The sequence below is a fragment of the Pangasianodon hypophthalmus genome, chromosome 4 (genome assembly GCF_027358585.1).
Source record: "Pangasianodon hypophthalmus isolate fPanHyp1 chromosome 4, fPanHyp1.pri, whole genome shotgun sequence".
NCBI classification, from domain to species: Eukaryota; Metazoa; Chordata; class Actinopteri; order Siluriformes; family Pangasiidae; genus Pangasianodon; species Pangasianodon hypophthalmus.
This window is the reverse complement of record NC_069713.1, coordinates 3,592,859-3,612,430: the sequence shown is the minus strand read 5'-3', so window position 1 is coordinate 3,612,430 and position 19,572 is coordinate 3,592,859. Positions and strand designations below refer to the sequence as shown.

At 44.5% G+C, this 19,572-nt stretch overlaps 2 protein-coding genes across 3 annotated transcripts; both read right to left on the bottom strand.

Moving 5' to 3' along the window:
- Positions 1 to 55: 55 nt before the first annotated feature.
- LOC128318119 (E3 ubiquitin-protein ligase TRIM39-like) lies at positions 56 to 9,865 on the bottom strand. 2 transcript variants are annotated; one of them, XM_053233333.1, is made up of 7 exons: positions 9,594 to 9,865; positions 2,753 to 3,336; positions 2,554 to 2,649; positions 2,210 to 2,443; positions 1,967 to 2,114; positions 1,658 to 1,684; positions 56 to 1,556 (listed from the first exon to the last, which is right to left on the bottom strand). In XM_053233333.1, the coding sequence occupies exons 2-7, from the start codon at positions 3,332 to 3,334 to the stop codon at positions 1,012 to 1,014; spliced, it is 1,632 nt and encodes a 543-aa protein (XP_053089308.1). In that variant the 5' UTR covers positions 3,335 to 3,336; positions 9,594 to 9,865; the 3' UTR covers positions 56 to 1,011. The 2 variants fall into 2 exon arrangements, with proteins under 2 accessions (XP_053089308.1, XP_053089309.1); XM_053233334.1 differs by having other exon boundaries at positions 9,662 to 9,865.
- A 170-nt stretch (positions 9,866 to 10,035) lies between these two features.
- Positions 10,036 to 18,945, bottom strand: LOC128318121 (zinc finger protein RFP-like). Its single transcript, XM_053233336.1, has 7 exons — positions 18,704 to 18,945; positions 12,833 to 13,416; positions 12,634 to 12,729; positions 12,290 to 12,523; positions 12,047 to 12,194; positions 11,738 to 11,764; positions 10,036 to 11,636 (listed from the first exon to the last, which is right to left on the bottom strand). The coding sequence occupies exons 2-7, from the start codon at positions 13,412 to 13,414 to the stop codon at positions 11,092 to 11,094; spliced, it is 1,632 nt and encodes a 543-aa protein (XP_053089311.1). The 5' UTR covers positions 13,415 to 13,416; positions 18,704 to 18,945; the 3' UTR covers positions 10,036 to 11,091.
- Between the last annotated feature and the right edge of the window lie 627 nt (positions 18,946 to 19,572).

The window sequence follows — 19,572 nt, the reverse complement described above, 5'->3', positions numbered from 1 at the left end:
TGTTTTTATGAGAACAATTTATGTAAAAAAAAAAAATCTCTGCAGTTTATGATATCAGTGAGCGAGAGTGAAAGAAACCTGTGTGGACGCGAGCTCCGCCCACTAGTCCCTTATTTACATATCATGTTACATGTTACATCACTCTCCAATTCATCCTCTTATCAATCTAATTTAAGTGAAAAACACCATTTATGCAGGTTTTGTGGTAGTGAGGCAATAAAAGGAACACATTTAGCAGACTACAGTTATCTAAGATTCATTTGAGTGAAGCTGAGATAGAAATGAGTCTGAAGTAGCTGTAAATAAGAAAAACCTGAACTAAAATACATCAACGGAAACCCACGCTGGTGGTTATGTTCGTTATGAGAGTATAGTGTGTTATGTTCACGCTACTGGGCGTGTAGCGACGACTCCTGATGTGATGTGTCTTGTGGTGGTGCACTGTGCAGCATTTTCAGTTGTGATTAGAAATGGTAGAAGCTGAAATGTATTTAAGTTTGATGGACATGTTAAGTGTAAGGCCTAGCACTAGCTTCATTTTTGCTGCTTAGAAAAGCAAGCTAACTGTACTAGTGATGTACGCTCATCAGTTTTATTTTTCTTCATTATGTCTCTATACACGTGTAATGAGAGGTCGTATTTGACAGGATAAGATAAAACCACAGCTGACATATCCATGCACATGTACACAGAAAGTGAATGGGCTCCTGTTGATTTGTCTTTCCTAGTGTGAACGTACACAGTGGCATGGGGTACAGGAATGTAAATCACACAGAGTCGGATGGAAAAAAAGATGAAATTTAATTATCATGCAGCTGAATCAAGAACATTAAAACATGACAGCGACAGTAAAACATTTTACAACTCTACAATTCAATTCTACTGATACAGATCTTTTTATTTGAATGTGAAAATGCATTTAAATGATCAAAATCATGAATGACATATCAACAGGGTTTAAATCTTTATTAAGAAAGTATAAGATTAGTTTTTAAGATTAGAAAATTAGGATTAGATTTGACTAACAGGACAGATGATCAGTGGTGCTGAGTTTTTACCTCCATCATTAGTGCAGGGGCTGAAGACTGGATAAAGTTTCTCAGTGAAAGACAGACCAGTGAAAGAGTAAATATGAGATTTGGCATCAACATCATAGAAGGAGATCAGACCCTCCTCACAATCTACAAACACTCCCACCTTCTGAGGAGCCTGTTTCAAGGAGAGGGCGACAGAGGGTGAGTCCAGAGCCTTATATTCAGTCTTATTCCTCAGCCACACACACCAGTATCCATTCTCAGGACTGGCTGTAATCTTCCCTTTCCTGTTAATGGACTCTTGGACCACTCCTAAATCCCACTTAGTCTTTCCTCTGACCTGCACCTCATAGTAAAATCTCCCTGAAGAGAATTCCTCCTTCCCCAGCACACAGGCACAATAACGAAACCTCTCTGGATTATCAGAGAGCTTCTGTTTTTTGTCTCCACATGTAACTTCTTTCATATCATCAGACAGGATGAGTTGAGGATGAGCTGTATCAGGATCCAGAGTCACATTCACTGAGAGACAGAAACACAGCGTACATCAGATTTATCACTGCACAGTGTGTAACAGTGAAGAAATATATATACAGTCATGTGATCAATAAGAGCTCACAGACCTGCATATTGTTGAATTCTCTTCAGTTCTGTTTGGAAAATAATATTGGACAATGTTACTGTCTGTTCAAAATTATATTGCCTTTCTTAAATGATTGATTATTACACGTTATACTACAGCACTGTTGGATTCTGATTGGTCAGAAGGTGTTGATTAATTTTCTGTAACAACAGCTGAAGATGAAAGAAAGAAAGAAAGAAAGAAAGAATATGTTAATTATCAGGATATCTCTACACTTCTAAAATAATGTTTTCTTCTTACAACAAATTCTCTCTGACCATAAAGTTCTTACAGATGAGTGAATACTTACTAATCTCTGGTAGCTTCTCCATTTCCTCACTGAGAGTTTGCTGAAGCTGAGACAGATTTCTCCTCAGAGTCTCCACACTCAGATGAGAGGTAATTGTGACGTCAGTCCAGTCCTGGGTGTGTGGAGGGCTGCACAGTGACGGGGAAATCTACAGTACAGCAGGAGAGAGGAGAAATCCCTCAGCATGGGGACTGCTGTCCTGTCATGTGCTGCATTGCTATTGAGAAACAGAGGGACTCTGACCTGTAGGAGGTGGAGATGATCCTCAGTGTATGAGAGCTGCTCCAGCTCAGTGTTTCTCCTCTTTAGCTCAGTGATTTCCTGCTCCAGCTCTTTAATCAACTCTTCAGCCTGCCTCTCTGCTGCGTTCTGCTTCTCCTCCATCACCTTAAGCAGCTCAGCCTGGCTTCTCTCAATGCAGCGCATCAGAGCACTGAAGATCTCCACAACGTCTAGTTTCTCCTTCTCTGTGTTTTTCTAACAGGAGACAAATCAAGCTGAATCACTTTATTTCATATTAATAGATCCTGATTCTGCTAATGTGTTTTTATAAAAAAGCTATTTTGTAGGTGAGTTAAGAGACTCACTTTATTGAGTTCTACAGAGTGTTTGAGTTCCTCAATCTTCTTCAGTCGCTCCTGGATCATCTGCTGAACTTCTGCTCGTGTCTTTCCCAACTCAGTCTGAGAAAAATATACATCATGTATTCACTCATAAGACAGAGGTCATATTTCTGAGGCTAAAGGATTTGCAAACATTATCCTTCATTAATTTTCAGTCACTCACCTTCTTCTCTTCAGCCGCCTCCTCTATAGGAACGGTGCTGTGAGTTTTGTGGTCTCCCTCAGTACAGAACTGACACACACACGTCTGGTCATCTCTACAGAACAGCTCCAGGGGTCTCTCATGTTTCTGGCAGATGTAGTCCTCCAGGTTCTCCACAGGCTCCATCAGTTTGTGCTTCTTTAATGAAGAAACTCTCTCATGAGGTTCCAGGTGAGTCTTGCAGTAAGAGGTCATACAGATCAGGCAGGACTTCAGAGCTGCAAGTTTCTTTTCACAGCAGATATCACAGAGCACTAGAGATTGGCTGAGTTTTTCTGCAGCGCTGCTGGATTTCTCCTGAACTGACTTCTTAAATGAAGCAGCAAGTGCAGAGATGAATGTATTCACACGTAGATCAGGACGTTTAGGGAATTCCGTCTTACACATTGGACACTGGCAGTGTGAACTGCTGTCCCAGAACTCTCTGAGACAGATCATACAGAAGTTGTGTCCACATGGAGTAGAGACTGGATCAGTGAACACCTCCAGACAGATGGAGCACTGGAGCTGATCTTCACACAGGACACTGCTGGAGGAAGCCATGACTGACACAGGAGACATGATGAGAGTGGATTTAGATCACAGAAACCTTTACACATTGCAATCCTTACACACTGTATGCATATTTAATTATCCAAGAAAGGAATGAAACACTCAGTGTTGTTCTGTTATAGGAAAATAATCAGGGATGTTGCATGTGATAAAAAGCAGAGTTCCCCTTCGGGAACTCGAGCTGCGTCAAGCAACGCTTTGGGAATGCCTCTGCGTAATCCGTCCAACGGAATCGCGTGACGTCACCTGCGGGATGACGTAGCGACCCTTAAGTATATAAGCGCATGCGGTGGAGCCAATGCCAGCTTCTGTTGTTCAGTAAGCGCTCTATGTGTGTTCGTCTGATTTATTGCTGTCTTTATATATATATATATATATATATATATATATATATATATATATATATATATATATATATATATATATATATATATATATAAGGCGAAAAGAAGCCTTGACAAGCAGTCATTTAGACTGTGTGTTTCTCCCTGCCCACATTTCATTATGGGTGGGGATACTCACAGTCTGTGTGTGGCTTGTTTGGGAGCGGAGCATGCTCGTTCAGCTCTTGAGCGAGCTGATTGCCTGCATTGCGTCTGTCTTTCGCTGCGTACGCTCTGCTCCCGGAGGGCGGTCTTTGAGGAGGGTGCTCTCTCTACAGTGCCTCGCGGTTCGGGTCCCACTTCTGCCGAGGCAGAGCGACGGCTCAGATCGTGGGGTTCCCAGATGGATTTGGCAGAGGGAATGGAGACGGGCAGAGCCCTTTCTTCTTCCTAACCTGCCAGATCCAGTGCTCACTCTCAGGGAACGGAAGCACGTTTTGAAACGGTTTCTTCCCCCCCCCCCCGGGAGAGGGCTCTATGCTCCTCTTGTCTTCCTCTGAGGAGGGAGGTGAGGGGAGCGCCGCTGAGGACTAGTCTGTGGGTTTGCCACCACAGTCTGTCCAGTTTGAGGAGATATTGGAGGTGGTGACTCGAGCTGTCGCTAAGCTAAATATTGACTGGCCTCCTGAAAAGCAGGAGGCACGTCCACGCAGCAAGTTAGATGAGCGTTTTCTGCAATCTAAGTCACTGCCTCCACGCCGGGGCCTACCCTTCTTTCCCGATTTGCACACCGAGGTGTCCAGATCGTGGAACAATCCGTACTCAGCCCGCTTCTTCAGTCCCCATGTTCTCACTACTCTAATGTGGTGGGACTGGAGGAGCGCGGTTAAGGGGCGATTCCCCGGGTTGAGGAGACGCTTGCGAGCTGTCTCTCTCCCGGTGGTGCATCGTCCCTTAAGGCCCCGGTACTGCCCTCCAAGCCGCTTCGGACCTCCTCGGCTTTGGTGGGCAAAGCGTACAAGGCGGTGGGTCAGGCTGGTGCTTGCCTACACACCATGGCGGTGTTGCAGGCATACCAGGCTGACCTGCTTAAAGAGTTGGACGAGGGAGAAGAGATTAATTACGGTGACATTTCTGAACTGCGTCGTGCCGCAGTCTCTCCGGGCCACTAAAGAGACCGCCAGGGCAGAGGTTTTCTCCCTCGCCGCTCTTACGGGGCTACTCGGTGGGAGCAGCCCCAGCCATGTACCAGCTCCTCACACCGTGAGGTCCAGAAAAGAGGGTCACCACTTGCGCTCCCCCAGAAAAGTAGGAGCCAGGGTGGCGCTCCAGGTCGAGGCCCAGGGAGATGACAGATCTGAGGACTGTCATCCTCAATAAGAGGGCCTCGACAAGGAAGTCCTGTCTTTTCAGGACGTCTGAGGGCAGGCCCCTCTGGGGAAGGGAGGTGTACACCTCATCGTACGGTGCCCGTCTCCCCTCAGTGCCCTCGCGAGATTGTTTTGTCATCCCTGCCACCCCCAGTGCTTCAGGGCACAGCGGTCTCCAGCGAGCGCTTCTCCCAGTTCCCACCCGGAACCGTAGCGGTTCTGGGGGGCTTGCTACCTCCAACAAGGTCTCTAGAACAGCTAAATCGGCTATTTCTGCCGGTCCTCCGCTTCAGGGCACCGATCTAGCCGCTCTAAATACGCCAGAGGTCAGTCTCGAGAGACTGATTCCCTTGGTCGACTTTCTGCCAAATGTGTCTCAATGGGTCCTGCATACTGTAGAAAGAGGCTACAAGATCCAGTTTGGGTCTCGTCCTCCTCTATTCAACGGGATTTTTCCCACTCTGGTGGCCCCCGAGCAGGCTCTGGTCATGGAACAAGAAGTGCATACTCTCTTGAGGAAGGAGGCCATCGAGGTGGTCCCTCCTCTCGACAGAGAGTCCGAGTTCAACAGCCGGTATTTCATAGTTCCGAAGAAAGATGGAGGGTTGCGTCCTACTTTAGATCTGCGTCTGCTGAACCGCTCAGTTATGAGACTCAAGTTCAAAATGCTCACGCTCAAACAAGTCGTGTCTCAAATCAGGTCCGAGGACTGGTTTGTCACGATAGATCTGAAAGACGCGTACTTCCACATTTCCATTCTTCCTCAGTGCAGGAGGTACCTTAGGTTTACTTTTGGGGGCGAAGCTTACCAATATAGGGTTCTTCCCTTTGGTCTTGCACTCTCTCCCTGCACTTTCACCAAGTGTGTAGATGCTGCTCTGGCTCCATTGCGACTCCAGGACATCCGCATACTCAATTACATCGACGATTGGTTGATTTTAGCTCAATCAGAGCAGATGGCGGTTCGACATCGAGATGTCGTTCTCGCCCATATGAAAGAATTGGGGTTAAGACTAAACGCAAAGAAAAGTGCGCTTTCTCCAGTGCAGAGGACCACTTATCTAGGTGTGGTGTGGGACTCGACCACGATGCAGGCACGTCTGTCTCCTGCTCAGTTCAACTCGATCCTCATGGCGGCCAAGAGAGTGAGAGAAGGCCAGTCACTCACTGCTATACAGTATCAGAGACTGTTGGGTCTGATGGTAGCTGCGTCCAACGTGATACCTTTTGGCCTGCTGTACATGAGACCCTTGCAGTGGTGGCTCAGGACCAAAGGGTTTCCCCGAGGGGCAACCAGTTTCACATTATCAAGGTCACGCGGTGAGGCTTATGGGCCTTAGACGTGTGGAAGAAACATGTAACATGGTTCCTGTTACAAGGCCCCGTGTTGGGGCTCCTTGTCATCGCGTAACGCTAACAACGGATGCCTCCCTCACGGGCTGGGGGACGGTCATGAGTGGCCGCTCTGCCCAAGGTCTGTGGGAAGGGCCCCATCTCAAGTGGCACATAAATTGGATGGTGGAGCAGATATGGAGGATGTTTTACAGGATGGTGGAGCAGATATGGAGGATGTTTTACAGAGCACAAGTTGATTTGTTTGCAACTCAAGAGACTTTGCACTGTCCACTCTGGTTTTCCCTCACTCACCCAGCTCCTCTTGGACTGGACGCTATGGTACAGACGTGGCCGAGGCTGCGCCTGTATGCTTTCCCCCGATCGCTCTGCTCCCGGGAGTTTTGGAGAGGGTCCGCCGAGACGGAGTACGTCTTCTATTAGTAGCCCCTTACTGGCTGGCCCGGCCATGGTTTGCGGACCTGGTAGCCCTTCTCGAAGACTCTCCTTGGGAGATTCCCATCAGACGGGATGTCCTCTCTCAGGCAGGGGGAACCCTATTTCACCCTCGTCCGGAGCTATGGAGGCTGTGGCTGTGGCCCCTGAGGGGGCACAGTTCATAGCCTCGGGTCTCTCGACCGAGGTTGTGGAGACCATACTCTAATCCAGAGCTCCCTCCACGAGGAAATCGTATGCTGCTAAGTGGCATCTGTTCACGTCGTGGTGTGAGGACCGTCAGTTAGACCCAGTTAACTGCCCGGTTGGTTCAGTGCTGGAATTTCTGCAAGAGCGGTTTGCCACGGGGTTATCCCCATCCACTTTACAAGTTCATGTGGCTGCTATTGCTGCATATCATGCTCCACTGGGTGGGCAATCTCTGGGGAGAAACCCGTTAGTGATGCATTTCCTCCGTGGTACCAGGAGGCTGAGGCCCCCAGTACGACCTAGAGTGCCTTCTTGGGGTTTGGCCATGGTTTTCCTTTCTAGACCTCCCTTTGAACCTTTGGAGGAGGTGTCTTTGAGATTTCTTACAGTCAAGACTGTATTTCTATTAGCCATCTCTTCCCTGAAGAGAGTCAGCGACCTTCAGGCTCTTTCTGTGGCCCCCTCTTTTCTAGAGTTTGCCCCTGGTATGGCCAGAACCTTTTTTTACCCCAGACCGGAGTATGTTCCTAAGTGCCCTATGTTGTTCCACGGCCAGTCGTGCTTCAGGCGAGCACTGGACACATACGTCCACAGAGCTGCCCTGTGGAGGAAGTCGGACCAGCTGTTTGTCTGCTATGGTCCTTATAAGAAGGGTCTTCCTGCAAACAAGCAGACCCTCAGCAGTTGGATAGTGGATGCTATTACTACCTCTTACGAGTCCTCTGATCTCCCCTCTCCGTTGGGGGTCAAGGCTCATTCTACGCGAAGTATGGTGGCCTCCAAGGCCTTCTCCTCTGGTGTTTCTCTCCAGGATATTTGCAATGCTGCGGGATGGTCTACCCCTCTGACTTTTGTCAGGTTTTATAGCCTTGACCTCGATGCCGCTCCCGGCTCCTCAGTTCTCTCGACCTAGTTGTGCCCTTCCACACTAGGCAGGGATTTGTCAGTCTGGTGGTGTTAGATAGTCGTTCCCAAAGCGTTGCTTGACGCAGCTCGAGTTCCCGAAGGGGAATGTCCCTAGGTTAGGTCCCATGGTTCCCCGAGGGAACGAGACGCTGCGTCCCGGTGCCATTCTTCCTGCATCCCTGCAAGCGCTTCCTTCACTCTCCTGAAGCTGGCGCCGGCTCCGCCGCATGCGTTTTTATACTTCCGGGTCGCAACATCATCCCGTCGGTGATGTCACGCGATTCCGTTGGACGAATTACACGTGATTCAGAGCGTGGTCATGCAGAGGCGTTCAAAAGCGTTGCTTGATGCAGCATCTCCTTCCCTCGGGGAACCATGGTTACAGACGTAACCTAGGGACGTTACTATTACCAGCCCATAGTTGATTATTTTCCTATAAGAGCATGTTCCAAAGTGCTTTATTCCTCTTATACCATGACACTTTGTCAATGATTACAAATTTTATTTATTAAAATAATAAACATTTTTACTCTTTGTAGTTACACTTAATGGTGTGTAAAAATGAAAAACATTGTTACAGTAGTAACTATTCTTCATAAATACTATTTACTTTTGTTTAGAATTATAATTGCTAAGTGTAATAACAGGAAGTAGTCTTAATCCAGGTTAAATATAATTTAACCTGCTATGTTCTGTTTTTTTTTAACATTTCCTCAGTTTAGTTTATGCTAAATTCTGTTCTTTAAGGTAAATGCTTTCTCTGTGTGACGAAACACATGGGAACCACTTGAACTGTGACAAACCCAGTGCACTTTCAGAAGTTAGTAAATGACAAAACAAACAGTTTTGAAACAGGAAGTAGTCTGAAATATATATTAAAACACTTTATATTATCTTTTCACATTGTACATTTGCATTTTCTGTATTTGTCTGACACTGTTATTCGACCTCTTTTCCATAGTGTACACAATCACACCAAACTTATTCAGAAATGTGGATCTCTATATTATTAAACGTCCTGTTTTTAACATCTACCTGATCTGAATATCCTGTCTAATAATGTATAATAATGTATAATAATGTGTAACATATTAGGCACTGAGGGTTAATATACAGTATATAAAGTAAGGTTTTCAGTGACATTTGGTTACTTTTAGACTTTAACTATAAACAGTTTAATATTAGTGTGTCTGACTCAAGTACATTTTATCTCTATATCTATCTATCTATCTATCTATATATATATATCAACATAAATTTGGGTCTTCACCACACTTTGTTACTTTTAGTGTAAAAATCAATAATGTCCTTCAGCACACTTCAAAATGTGACACTTATTTTTATTAATAATACAAACGCATTATTGTCCCACATTGTATTAATGTCCTTAAGCACTAGGTTTGTTATGAATGATCTAAATTAGGAATGAAAAACAACAGGACTTCCCTGAACTCCTAGTTAACAGATCTTGAATAGTTGTTCAAACCGCTTTCTGGAATAATCTCCAGTAACACAGCAAAACTTCCACATGTTTAATGTGAGCTAAAATCCTGTTGTTTAAGATGAAAGCCCTTTGTGTTTCAGCCTGAACAGAAACTGAACTGTAAAGTAATAGAAATCAAGTGAAAAACAACTATACAAACAGGAAGTAGTCTCATCTGTAGCACTACTTACCAATTTCTATTTCTCTTTTCCTCCAATTTCCCTCTTTTTCCTCTTGTTCTTGTTCTCTTAGTGTTCACCTGCAGTGGGGTTAATCCCTCGAAGAAAGAGAGAGAAGCTTCAAACTGGAGATTGTGTCCTGCAGAAAGGATCTGGTTTTGGTCAGGAAACACCTTTGAGCTTGAGTTTCATTACACCTGAGTGACGTCATAAGAGACACGCCTACTGTTTGGCTTATTCCCATGTCATAATTACAACATTTAGCCACTAGATGGTGAAAATTCACCCAGTGAACTACAGAGATTTATACTGTCTCCATCTCTCTAATAAAATCTGCACTGTGTACATTTCCAGTAAGGATTTTTTTACTAAAGATATTAATTTTGTTATAGGAGCGTGCTGGAGAAATGAAGAAAAACACATTTAATTTACTTTAAAACATTTATTCGTAAATTTTTTTTTCTGTCAGGGTAAAAATAAACATCAGTTCTTGACACATATATGTTTTTATGAGAACAATTTATGTAAAAAAAAAAAAATCTCTGCAGTTTATGATATCAGTGAGCGAGAGTGAAAGAAACCTGTGTGGACGCGAGCTCCGCCCACTAGTCCCTTATTTACATATCATGTTACATGTTACATCACTCTCCAATTCATCCTCTTATCAATCTAATTTTAGTGAAAAACACCATTTATGCAGGTTTTGTGGTAGTGAGGCAATAAAAGGAACACATTTAGCAGACTACAGTTATCTAAGATTCATTTGAGTGAAGCTGAGATAGAAATGAGTCTGAAGTAGCTGTAAATAAGAAAAACCTGAACTAAAATACATCAATGGAAACCCACGCTGGTGGTTATGTTCGTTATGAGAGTATAGTGTGTTATGTTCACGCTAGTGGGCGTGTAGCGGCGTGTAGTGATCCTGATGTGATGTGTCTTGTGGTGGTGCACTGTGCAGCATTTTCAGTTGTGATTAGAAATGGTAGAAGCTGAAATGTATTTAAGTTTGATGGACATGTTAAGTGTAAGGCCTAGCACTAGCTTCATTTTTGCTGCTTAGAAAAGCAAGCTAACTGTACTAGTGATGTACGCTCATCAGTTTTATTTTTCTTCATTATGTCTCTATACACGTGTAATGAGAGGTCGTATTTGACAGGATAAGATAAAACCACAGCTGACATATCCATGCACATGTACACAGAAAGTGAATGGGCTCCTGTTGATTTGTCTTTCCTAGTGTGAACATACACAGTGGCATGGGGTACGGGAATGTAAATCACACAGAGTCGGATGGAAAAAACGCTGAAATTTAACTATAATCAAGAACATTAAAACATGACAGCGACAGTAAAACATTTTACAATTCTACAATTCAATTCTACTGATACAGATCTTTTTATTTGAATGTGAAAATGCATTTAAATGATCAAAATCATGAATGACATATCAACAGAGTTTAAATCTTTATTAAGAAAGTATAAGATTAGTTTTTAAGATTAAAAAATTAGGATTAGATTTGACTAACAGGACAGATGATCAGTGGTGCTGAATTTTTACCTCCATCATTATTACAGGGGCTGAAGACTGGATAAAGTTTCTCAGTGAAAGACTGACCAGTGAAAGAGTAAATATGAGATTTGGCATCAGCATCATAGAAGGAGATCAGACCCTCCTCATAATCTACAAACACTCCCACCTTCTGAGGAGCTTGTTTCAAGGAGAGGGAGACTCGAGGAGAGTCCAGAGCCTTATATTCAGTCTTATTCCTCAGACACACACACCAGTATCCATTCTTAGGACTGGCTGTAATCTTCCCTTTCCTGTTAATGGACTCTCGGACCACTCCTAAATCCCACTTAATCTTCCCTCTGACCTGCATCTCAAAGTAAAATCTCCCTGAAGAGAATCCCTCCTTCCCCAGCACACAGGCACAATAATCAAACCTCTCAGGATTATCAGGGAGATTCTGTTTTTCGTCTCCACATATAACTTGTTTCCCATCATCAGACAGGATGAGATGAGGATGAGCTGAATCAGGATCTAGAGTCACATCCACTGAGAGACAGAAACACAGCGTACATCAGATTTATCACTGCACAGTGTGTAACAGTGAAGAAATATATATACAGTCATGTGATCAATAAGAGCTCACAGACCTGCATATTGTTGAATTCTCTTCAGTTCTGTTTGGAAAATAATATTGGACAATGTTACTGTCTGTTCAAAATTATATTGCCTTTCTTAAATGATTGATTATTATACGTTATACTACAGCACTGTTGGATTCTGATTGGTCAGAAGGTGTTGATTAATTTTCTGTAACAACAGCTTAAGATGAAAGAAAGAAAGAAAGAAAGAAAGAATATGTTAATTATCAGGATATCTCTACACTTCTAAAATAATGATTTCTTCTTAAAACAAATTCTCTCTGATCATAAAGTTCTTACAGATGAGTGAATACTTACTAATCTCTGGTAGCTTCTCCATTTCCTCACTGAGAGTTTGCTGAAGCTGAGACAGATTTCTCCTCAGAGTCTCCACACTCAGATGAGAGGTAATTGTGACGTCAGTCCAGTCCTGGGTGTGTGGAGGGCTGCACAGTGACGGGGAAATCTACAGTACAGCAGGAGAGAGGAGAAATCCCTCAGCATGGGGACTGCTGTCCTGTCATGTGCTGCATTGCTATTGAGAAACAGAGGGACTCTGACCTGTAGGAGGTGGAAGTGATCCTCAGTGTGTGAGAGCTGCTCCAGCTCAGTGTTTCTCCTCTTTAGCTCAGTGATTTCCTGCTCCAGCTCTTTAATCAACTCTTCAGCCTGCCTCTCTGCTGCTTTCTGCTTCTCCTCCATCACCTTAAGCAGCTCAGCCTGGCATCTCTCAATGCAGCGCATCAGAGCACTGAAGATCTCCACAACGTCTAGTTTCTCCTTCTCTGTGTTTTTCTAACAGGAGACAAATCAAGCTGAATCATTTTATTTCATATAATTAGATCCTGATTCTGCTAATGTGTTTTTATAAAAAAGCTATTTTGTAGGTCAGTTAAGAGACTCACTTTATTGAGTTCTACAGAGTGTTTGAGTTCCTCAATCTTCTTCAGTCGCTCCTGGATCATCTGCTGAACTTCTGCTCGTGTCTTTCTCAGCTCAGTCTGAGAAAAATATACATCATGTATTCACTCATAAGACAGAGGTCATATTTCTGAGGCTAAAGGATTTGCAAACATTATCCTTCATTAATTTTCAGTCACTCACCTTCTTCTCTTCAGCCACCTCCTCTATAGGAACAGTGTTGTGAGTTTTGTGGTCTGTCTCAGTACAGAACTGACACACACACGTCTGGTCATCTCTACAGAACAGCTCCAGGGGTCTCTCATGTTTCTGGCAGATGTAGTCCTCCAGGTTCTCCACAGGCTCCATCAGTTTGTGCTTCTTTAATGAAGAAACTCTCTCATGAGGTTCCAGGTGAGTCTTGCAGTAAGAGGTCATACAGATCAGGCAGGACTTCAGAGCTGCAAGTTTCTTTTCACAGCAGATATCACAGAGCACTAGAGATTGGCTGAGTTTTTCTGCAGCGCTGCTGGATTTTTCCTGAACTGACTTCTTAAATGGAGCAGCAAGTGCAGAGATGAACGTATTCACACGTAGATCAGGACGTTTAGGGAATTCCGTCTTACACATTGGACACTGGCAGTGTGAACTGCTGTCCCAGAACTCTCTGAGACAGATCATACAGAAGTTGTGTCCACATGGAGTAGAGACTGGATCGGTGAACACATCCAGACAGATGGAGCACTGGAGCTGATCTTCACACAGGACACTGCTGGAGGAAGCCATGACTGACACAGGAGACATGATGAGAGTGGATTTAGATCACAGAAACCTTTACACATTGCAATCCTTACACACTGTATGCATATTTAATTATCCAAGAAAGGAATAAAACACTCAGTGTTGTTCTGTTATAGGAAAATAATGAGGGATGTTGCATGTGATAAAAAGCAGAGTTCCCCTTCGGGAACTCGAGCTGCGTCAAGCAACGCTTTGGGAACGCTTCTGCGTGACCACGCTCTGAATCACATGTGTAATCCGTCCAACGGAATCGCGTGACGTCACCGGCGGGATGACGTAGCAACCCGAAAGTATAAAAGCGCATGCGGTGGAGCCGGCGCCAGCTTCTGTTGTTCAGTAAGCGCTCTATGTGTGTTCGTCTGATTTATTGTTGTCTGTCTTTATATATATATATATATATATATATATATATATATATATATATATATATATATATATATATATATATATATATATATAAAATATGGCGAAAAGGAGCCTTGACAAGCAGTCATTTAGACTGTGTGTTTCTCCCTGCCCACATTTCATTATGGGTGGGGATACTCACAGTCTGTGTGTGGCTTGTTTGGAAGCAGAGCATGCTCGTTCAGCTCTTGAGGGAGCTGATTGCCCGCATTGCGTCCGGCTTTCGCTGCGTACGCTCCGCTCCTGGAGGGTGCTCTTTGAGGAGGGCGCTCTCTCTACAGTGCCTCGCGGTTCGGGTCCCGCTTCTGCCGAGGCAGAGTGACGGCTCAGATCGTGGGGTTGGCAGATGGATTTGGCAGAGGGACTGGAGACGGGCAGAGCCCTTTCTTCTTCCTAACCTGCCAGATCCAGTGCTCACTCTCAGGGAACGGAAGCACGTTTTGAAACGGTTTCTTCCCCCCCCCGGGAGAGGGCTCTATGCTCCTCTTGTCTTCCTCTGAGGAGGGAGGTGAGGGGAGTGCCGCTGAGGACTAGTCTGTGGGTTTGCCACCACAGCCTGTCCAGTTTGAGGAGTTATTGGAGGTGGTGACTCGAGCTGTCGCTAAGCTAAATATTGACTGGCCTCCTGAAAAGCAGGAGGCACGTCCACGCAGCAAGTTAGATGAGCGTTTTCTGCAATCTAAGTCACTGCCTCCGCCCCGGGGCCTACCCTTCTTTCCCGATTTGCACACCAAGGTGTCCAGATCGTGGAACAATCCGTACTCAGACCGCCTCTTCAGTCCCAATGTTTCTCACTACTCTAATGTGGTGGGACTGGAGGAGCGCGGTTTCCCCGGGTTGAGGAGATGCTTGCGAGCTATCTCTCTCCCGGTGATGTATCGTCCCTTAAGGCCCCAGTACTGCCCTCCAAGCCGCTTCAGACCTCCTCGGCTTTGGTGGCCAAAGCGTACAAGGCGGCGGGTCAGGCTGGTGCTTGCCTGCAACACCGCCATACCAGGCTGACCTGCTTAAAGAGTTGGACGAGGGAGTGTGTAGATGCTGCTCTGGCTCCATTGCGACTCCAGAACATCCGCATACTCAATTACATCGACGATTGGTTGATTTTAGCTCAATCAGAGCAGTTGGCGGTTCGACATCGAGATGTCATTCTCGACCCATATGAAAGAATTGGGGTTAAGACTAAATGCAAAGAAAAGTGCGCTTTCTCCAGTGCAGAGGACCACTTATCTAGGCGTGGTGTGGGACTCGACCACTATGTAGGCACGTCTGTCTCCTGCTCGGTTCGAGTCGAACCTCATGGTGGTCAAGAGAGTGAGAGAAGGCCAGACACTCACTGCTATGCAGTTTCAGAGACTGTTGGGTCTGATGGTAGCTGCATCCAACGTGATACCTTTTGGCCTACTGTAAATGAGACCCTTGCAGTGGTGGCTCAGGACCAAAGGGTTTTCCCCGAGGGGCAACCCGTTTCGCATGATCAAGGTCACGCGGCGAGGCTTACGGGCCTTAGACGTGTGGAAGAAACTATGGTTCCTGTTACAAGGCCCCGTGTTGGGGGCTCCTTGTCGTCGCGTAACGCTAATGACGGATGCCTCCCTCACGGGCTGGGGGGGCGGTCATGAGTGGCCGCTCTGCCCAAGGTCTGTGGGAAGGGGCCCATCTCAAGTGGCACATAAACTGCCTGGAGATGCTGGCCGTGTTTCGAGCAGTGAAACATTTTATCCCAGACCTGAGGGGCCATCATGTGTTGGTCCGCACGGACAACACTTCAGTGGTCTCCTACCTGAACCGGCAGGGGGGTCTGCACTCGCGCCCCCTTTACAGGCTGGCGCCCCAGATCCTTCTGTGGGCCCAAGGGAAGCTGCTCTCACTGAGGGCAGTATACATCCCGGGGCATCTCAATCAGGGGGCGGACATCCTGTCAAGTCAGGGGCTGAGGCCCGGGGAATGGAGGCTCCACCCAGAGGTTGTGGAGCAGATATGAAGGATGTTTTACAGAGCACAAGTGGATTTGTTTGTGACTCAAGAGACATTGCACTGTCCCCTCTGGTTTTCCCTCACTCGCCCAGCTCCGCTTGGACTGGACGCTATGGTACAGACGTGGCCGAGGCTGCGCCTGTATGCTTTCCCCCGATCGCTCTGCTCCCGGGAGTTTTGGAGAGGGTCCGCCGAGACAGAGTACGTCTTCTATTAGTAGCCCCTTACTGGCCGGGCCGGCCATGGTTTGAGGACCTGGTAGCCCTTCTCGAAGACTCTCCTTGGGAGATTCCCATCAGACGGGATCTCCTCTCTCAGGCGGGGGGAACCCTATTTCACCCTCGTCCGGAGCTATGGAGGCTGTGGCTGTGGCCCCTGAGGGGGCACAGTTCATAGCCTCGGGTCTCTCGACTGAGGTTGTGGAGACCATACTCCAATCCAGAGCTCCCTCCACGAGGAAATCGTATGCTGCTAAGTGGCATCTGTTCACGTCATGGTGTGAGGACCGTCAGTTAGACCCAGTTAACTGCCCGGTTGGTTCAGTGCTGGAATTTCTGCAAGAGCGGTTTGCCACGGGGTTATCCCCATCCACTTTACAAGTTCATGTGGCTGCTATTGCTGCATATCATGCTCCAATCTCTGGGGAGAAACCCGTTAGTGATGCGTTTCCTCCGTGGTACCAGGAGGCTGAGGCCCCCAGTACGACCTAGAGTGCCTTCTTGGGATTTGGCCGTGGTTTTAGAGGCCCTTTCTAGACCTCCCTTTGAACATTTGAAGGAGGTGTCTTTGAGATTTCTTACAGTCAATACTGTATTTCTATTAGCCATCTCTTCCCTGAAGAGAGGCGGCAACCTTCAGGCTCTTTCTGTGGCCCCCTCTTTTCTAGAGTTTGCCCCTGGTATGGCCAGAACCTTTCTTTACCCCAGACCAGGGTATGTTCCAAAGGTGCCCTCTGTGGTTCCACGGCCAGTCATGCTTCAGGCATTCTGTCAACCTCCCTTTCGGGACCAGGACCAGGAATGGCTTAATTGTGTATGTCCAGTGCGAACACTGGACACATACCTCCACAGAGCTGCCCTGTGGAGGAAGTCGGACCAGCTGTTTGTCTGCTATGGTCCTTATAAGAAGGGTCTTCCTGCAAACAAGCAGACCCTCAGCAGGTGGATAGTGGATGCTATTACTACCTCTTACGAGTCCTCTGATCTCCCCTCTCCGTGGGGGGTCAAGGCTCATTCTACCCGAAGTATGGTGGCCTCCAAGGCCTTCTCCTCTGGTGTTTCTCTCCAGGATATTTGCAATGCTGCGGGACGGTCTACCCCTCTGACTTTTGTCAGGTTTTATAGCCTTGACCTCGATGCCGCTCCCGGCTCCTCAGTTCTCTCGACCTAGTTGTGCCCTTCCACACTAGGCAGGGATTTGTCAGTCTGGTGGTGTTAGATACTCGTTCCCAAATCGTTGCTAAAAAACGTTACTATTACCAGCCCATAGTTGATTATTTTCCTATAAGAGCATGTTCCAAAGTGCTTTATTCCTCTTATACCATGACACTTTGTCAATGATTACAAATTTTATTTATTAAAATAATAAACATTTTTACTCTTTGTAGTTACACTTAATGGTGTGTAAAAATGAAAAACATTGTTACAGTAGTAACTATTCTTCATAAATACTATTTACTTTTGTTTAGAATTATAATTGCTAAGTGTAATAACAGGAAGTAGTCTTAATTGAGGTTAAATATAATTTAACCTGCAATGTTCTGTTTTTTTTTTTTTACATTTCCTCAGTTTAATTTATGCTAAATTCTGTTCTTTAAGGTAAATGCTTTCTCTGTGTGACGAAACACATGGGAACCACTTGAACTGTGACAAACCCAGTGCACTTTGAGAAGTTAGTAAATGACAAAACAAACAGTAGTTACTGATAGAAACAGGAAGTAGTCTGAAATATATATTAAAACACTTTATATGATCTTTTCACATTGTACATTTGCATTTTCGGTATTTGTCTGACGCTGTTATTCGACCTCTTTTCCATAGTGTACACAATCACACCAAACTTATTCAGAAATGTGGATCTGTATATTATTAAACGTCCTGTTTTTAACATCTACCTGATCTGAATATCCTGTCTAATAATGTATAATAATGTATAATAATGTGTAACATATTAGGCACTGAGGGTTAATATACAGTACATAAAGTAAGGTTTTCAGTGACATTTGGTTACTTATAGACTTTAACTATAAACAGTTTAATATTAGTGTGTCTGACTCAAGTACATTTTATCTCTATATCTATCTATCTATCTATCTATCTATCTATATATATATATATATATGTATATATATATATATATATATATATATATATATATATATATATATATATATATCAACATAAATTTGGGTCTTCACCACACTTTGTTACTTTTAGTGTAAAAATCAATAATGTCCTTCAGCACACTTCAAAATGTGACACTTATTTTTATTAATAATACAAACGCATTATTGTCCCACATTGTATTAATGTCCTTAAGCACTAGGTTTGTTATGAATGATCTAAATTAGGAATGAAAAACAACAGGACTTCCCTGAACTCCTAGTTAACAGATCTTGAATAGTTGTTTAAACCACTTTCTGGAATAATCTCCAGTAACACAGCAAAACTTCCACATGTTTAATGTGAGCTAAAATCCTGTTGTTTAAGATGAAAGCCCTTTGTGTTTCAGCCTGAACAGAAACTGAAGCCTGAACTGTAAAGTAATAGAAATCAAGTGAAAAACAACTATACAAACAGGAAGTAGTCTCATCTGTAGCACTACTTATCAATTTCTATTTCTCTTTTCCTCCAATTTCCCTCTTTTTCCTCTTGTTCTTGTTCTCTTAGTGTTCACCTGCAGTGGGGTTAATCCCTCGAAGAAAGAGAGAGAAGCTTCAAACTGGAGATTGTGTCCTGCAGAAAGGATCTGGTTTTGGTCAGGAAACACCTTTGAGCTTGAGTTTCATTACACCTGAGTGACGTCATAAGAGACACGCCTACTGTTTGGCTTATTCCCATGTCATAATTACAACATTTAGCCACTAGATGGTGAAAATTCACCCAGTGAACTACAGAGATTTATACTGTCTCCATCTCTCTAATAAAATCTGCACTGTGTACATTTCCAGTAAGGATTTTTTTTACTAAAGATATTAATTTTGTTATAGGAGCATGCTGGAGAAATGAAGAAAAACACATTTAATTTACTTTAAAACATTTATTCGTAAATTTTTTTTTCTGTCAGGGTAAAAATAAACATCAGTTCTTGACACATATATGTTTTTATGAGAACAATTTATGTAAAAAAAAAAAATCTCTGCAGTTTATGATATCAGTGAGCGAGAGTGAAAGAAACCTGTGTGGACGCGAGCTCCGCCCACTAGTCCCTTATTTACATATCATGTTACATGTTACATCACTCTCCAATTCATCCTCTTATCAATCTAATTTAAGTGAAAAACACCATTTATGCAGGTTTTGTGGTAGTGAGGCAATAAAAGGAACACATTTAGCAGACTACAGTTATCTAAGATTCATTTGAGTGAAGCTGAGATAGAAATGAGTCTGAAGTAGCTGTAAATAAGAAAAACCTGAACTAAAATACATCAACGGAAACCCACGCTGGTGGTTATGTTCGTTATGAGAGTATAGTGTGTTATGTTCACGCTAGTGGGCGTGTAGCGACGACTCCTGATGTGATGTGTCTTGTGGTGGTGCACTGTG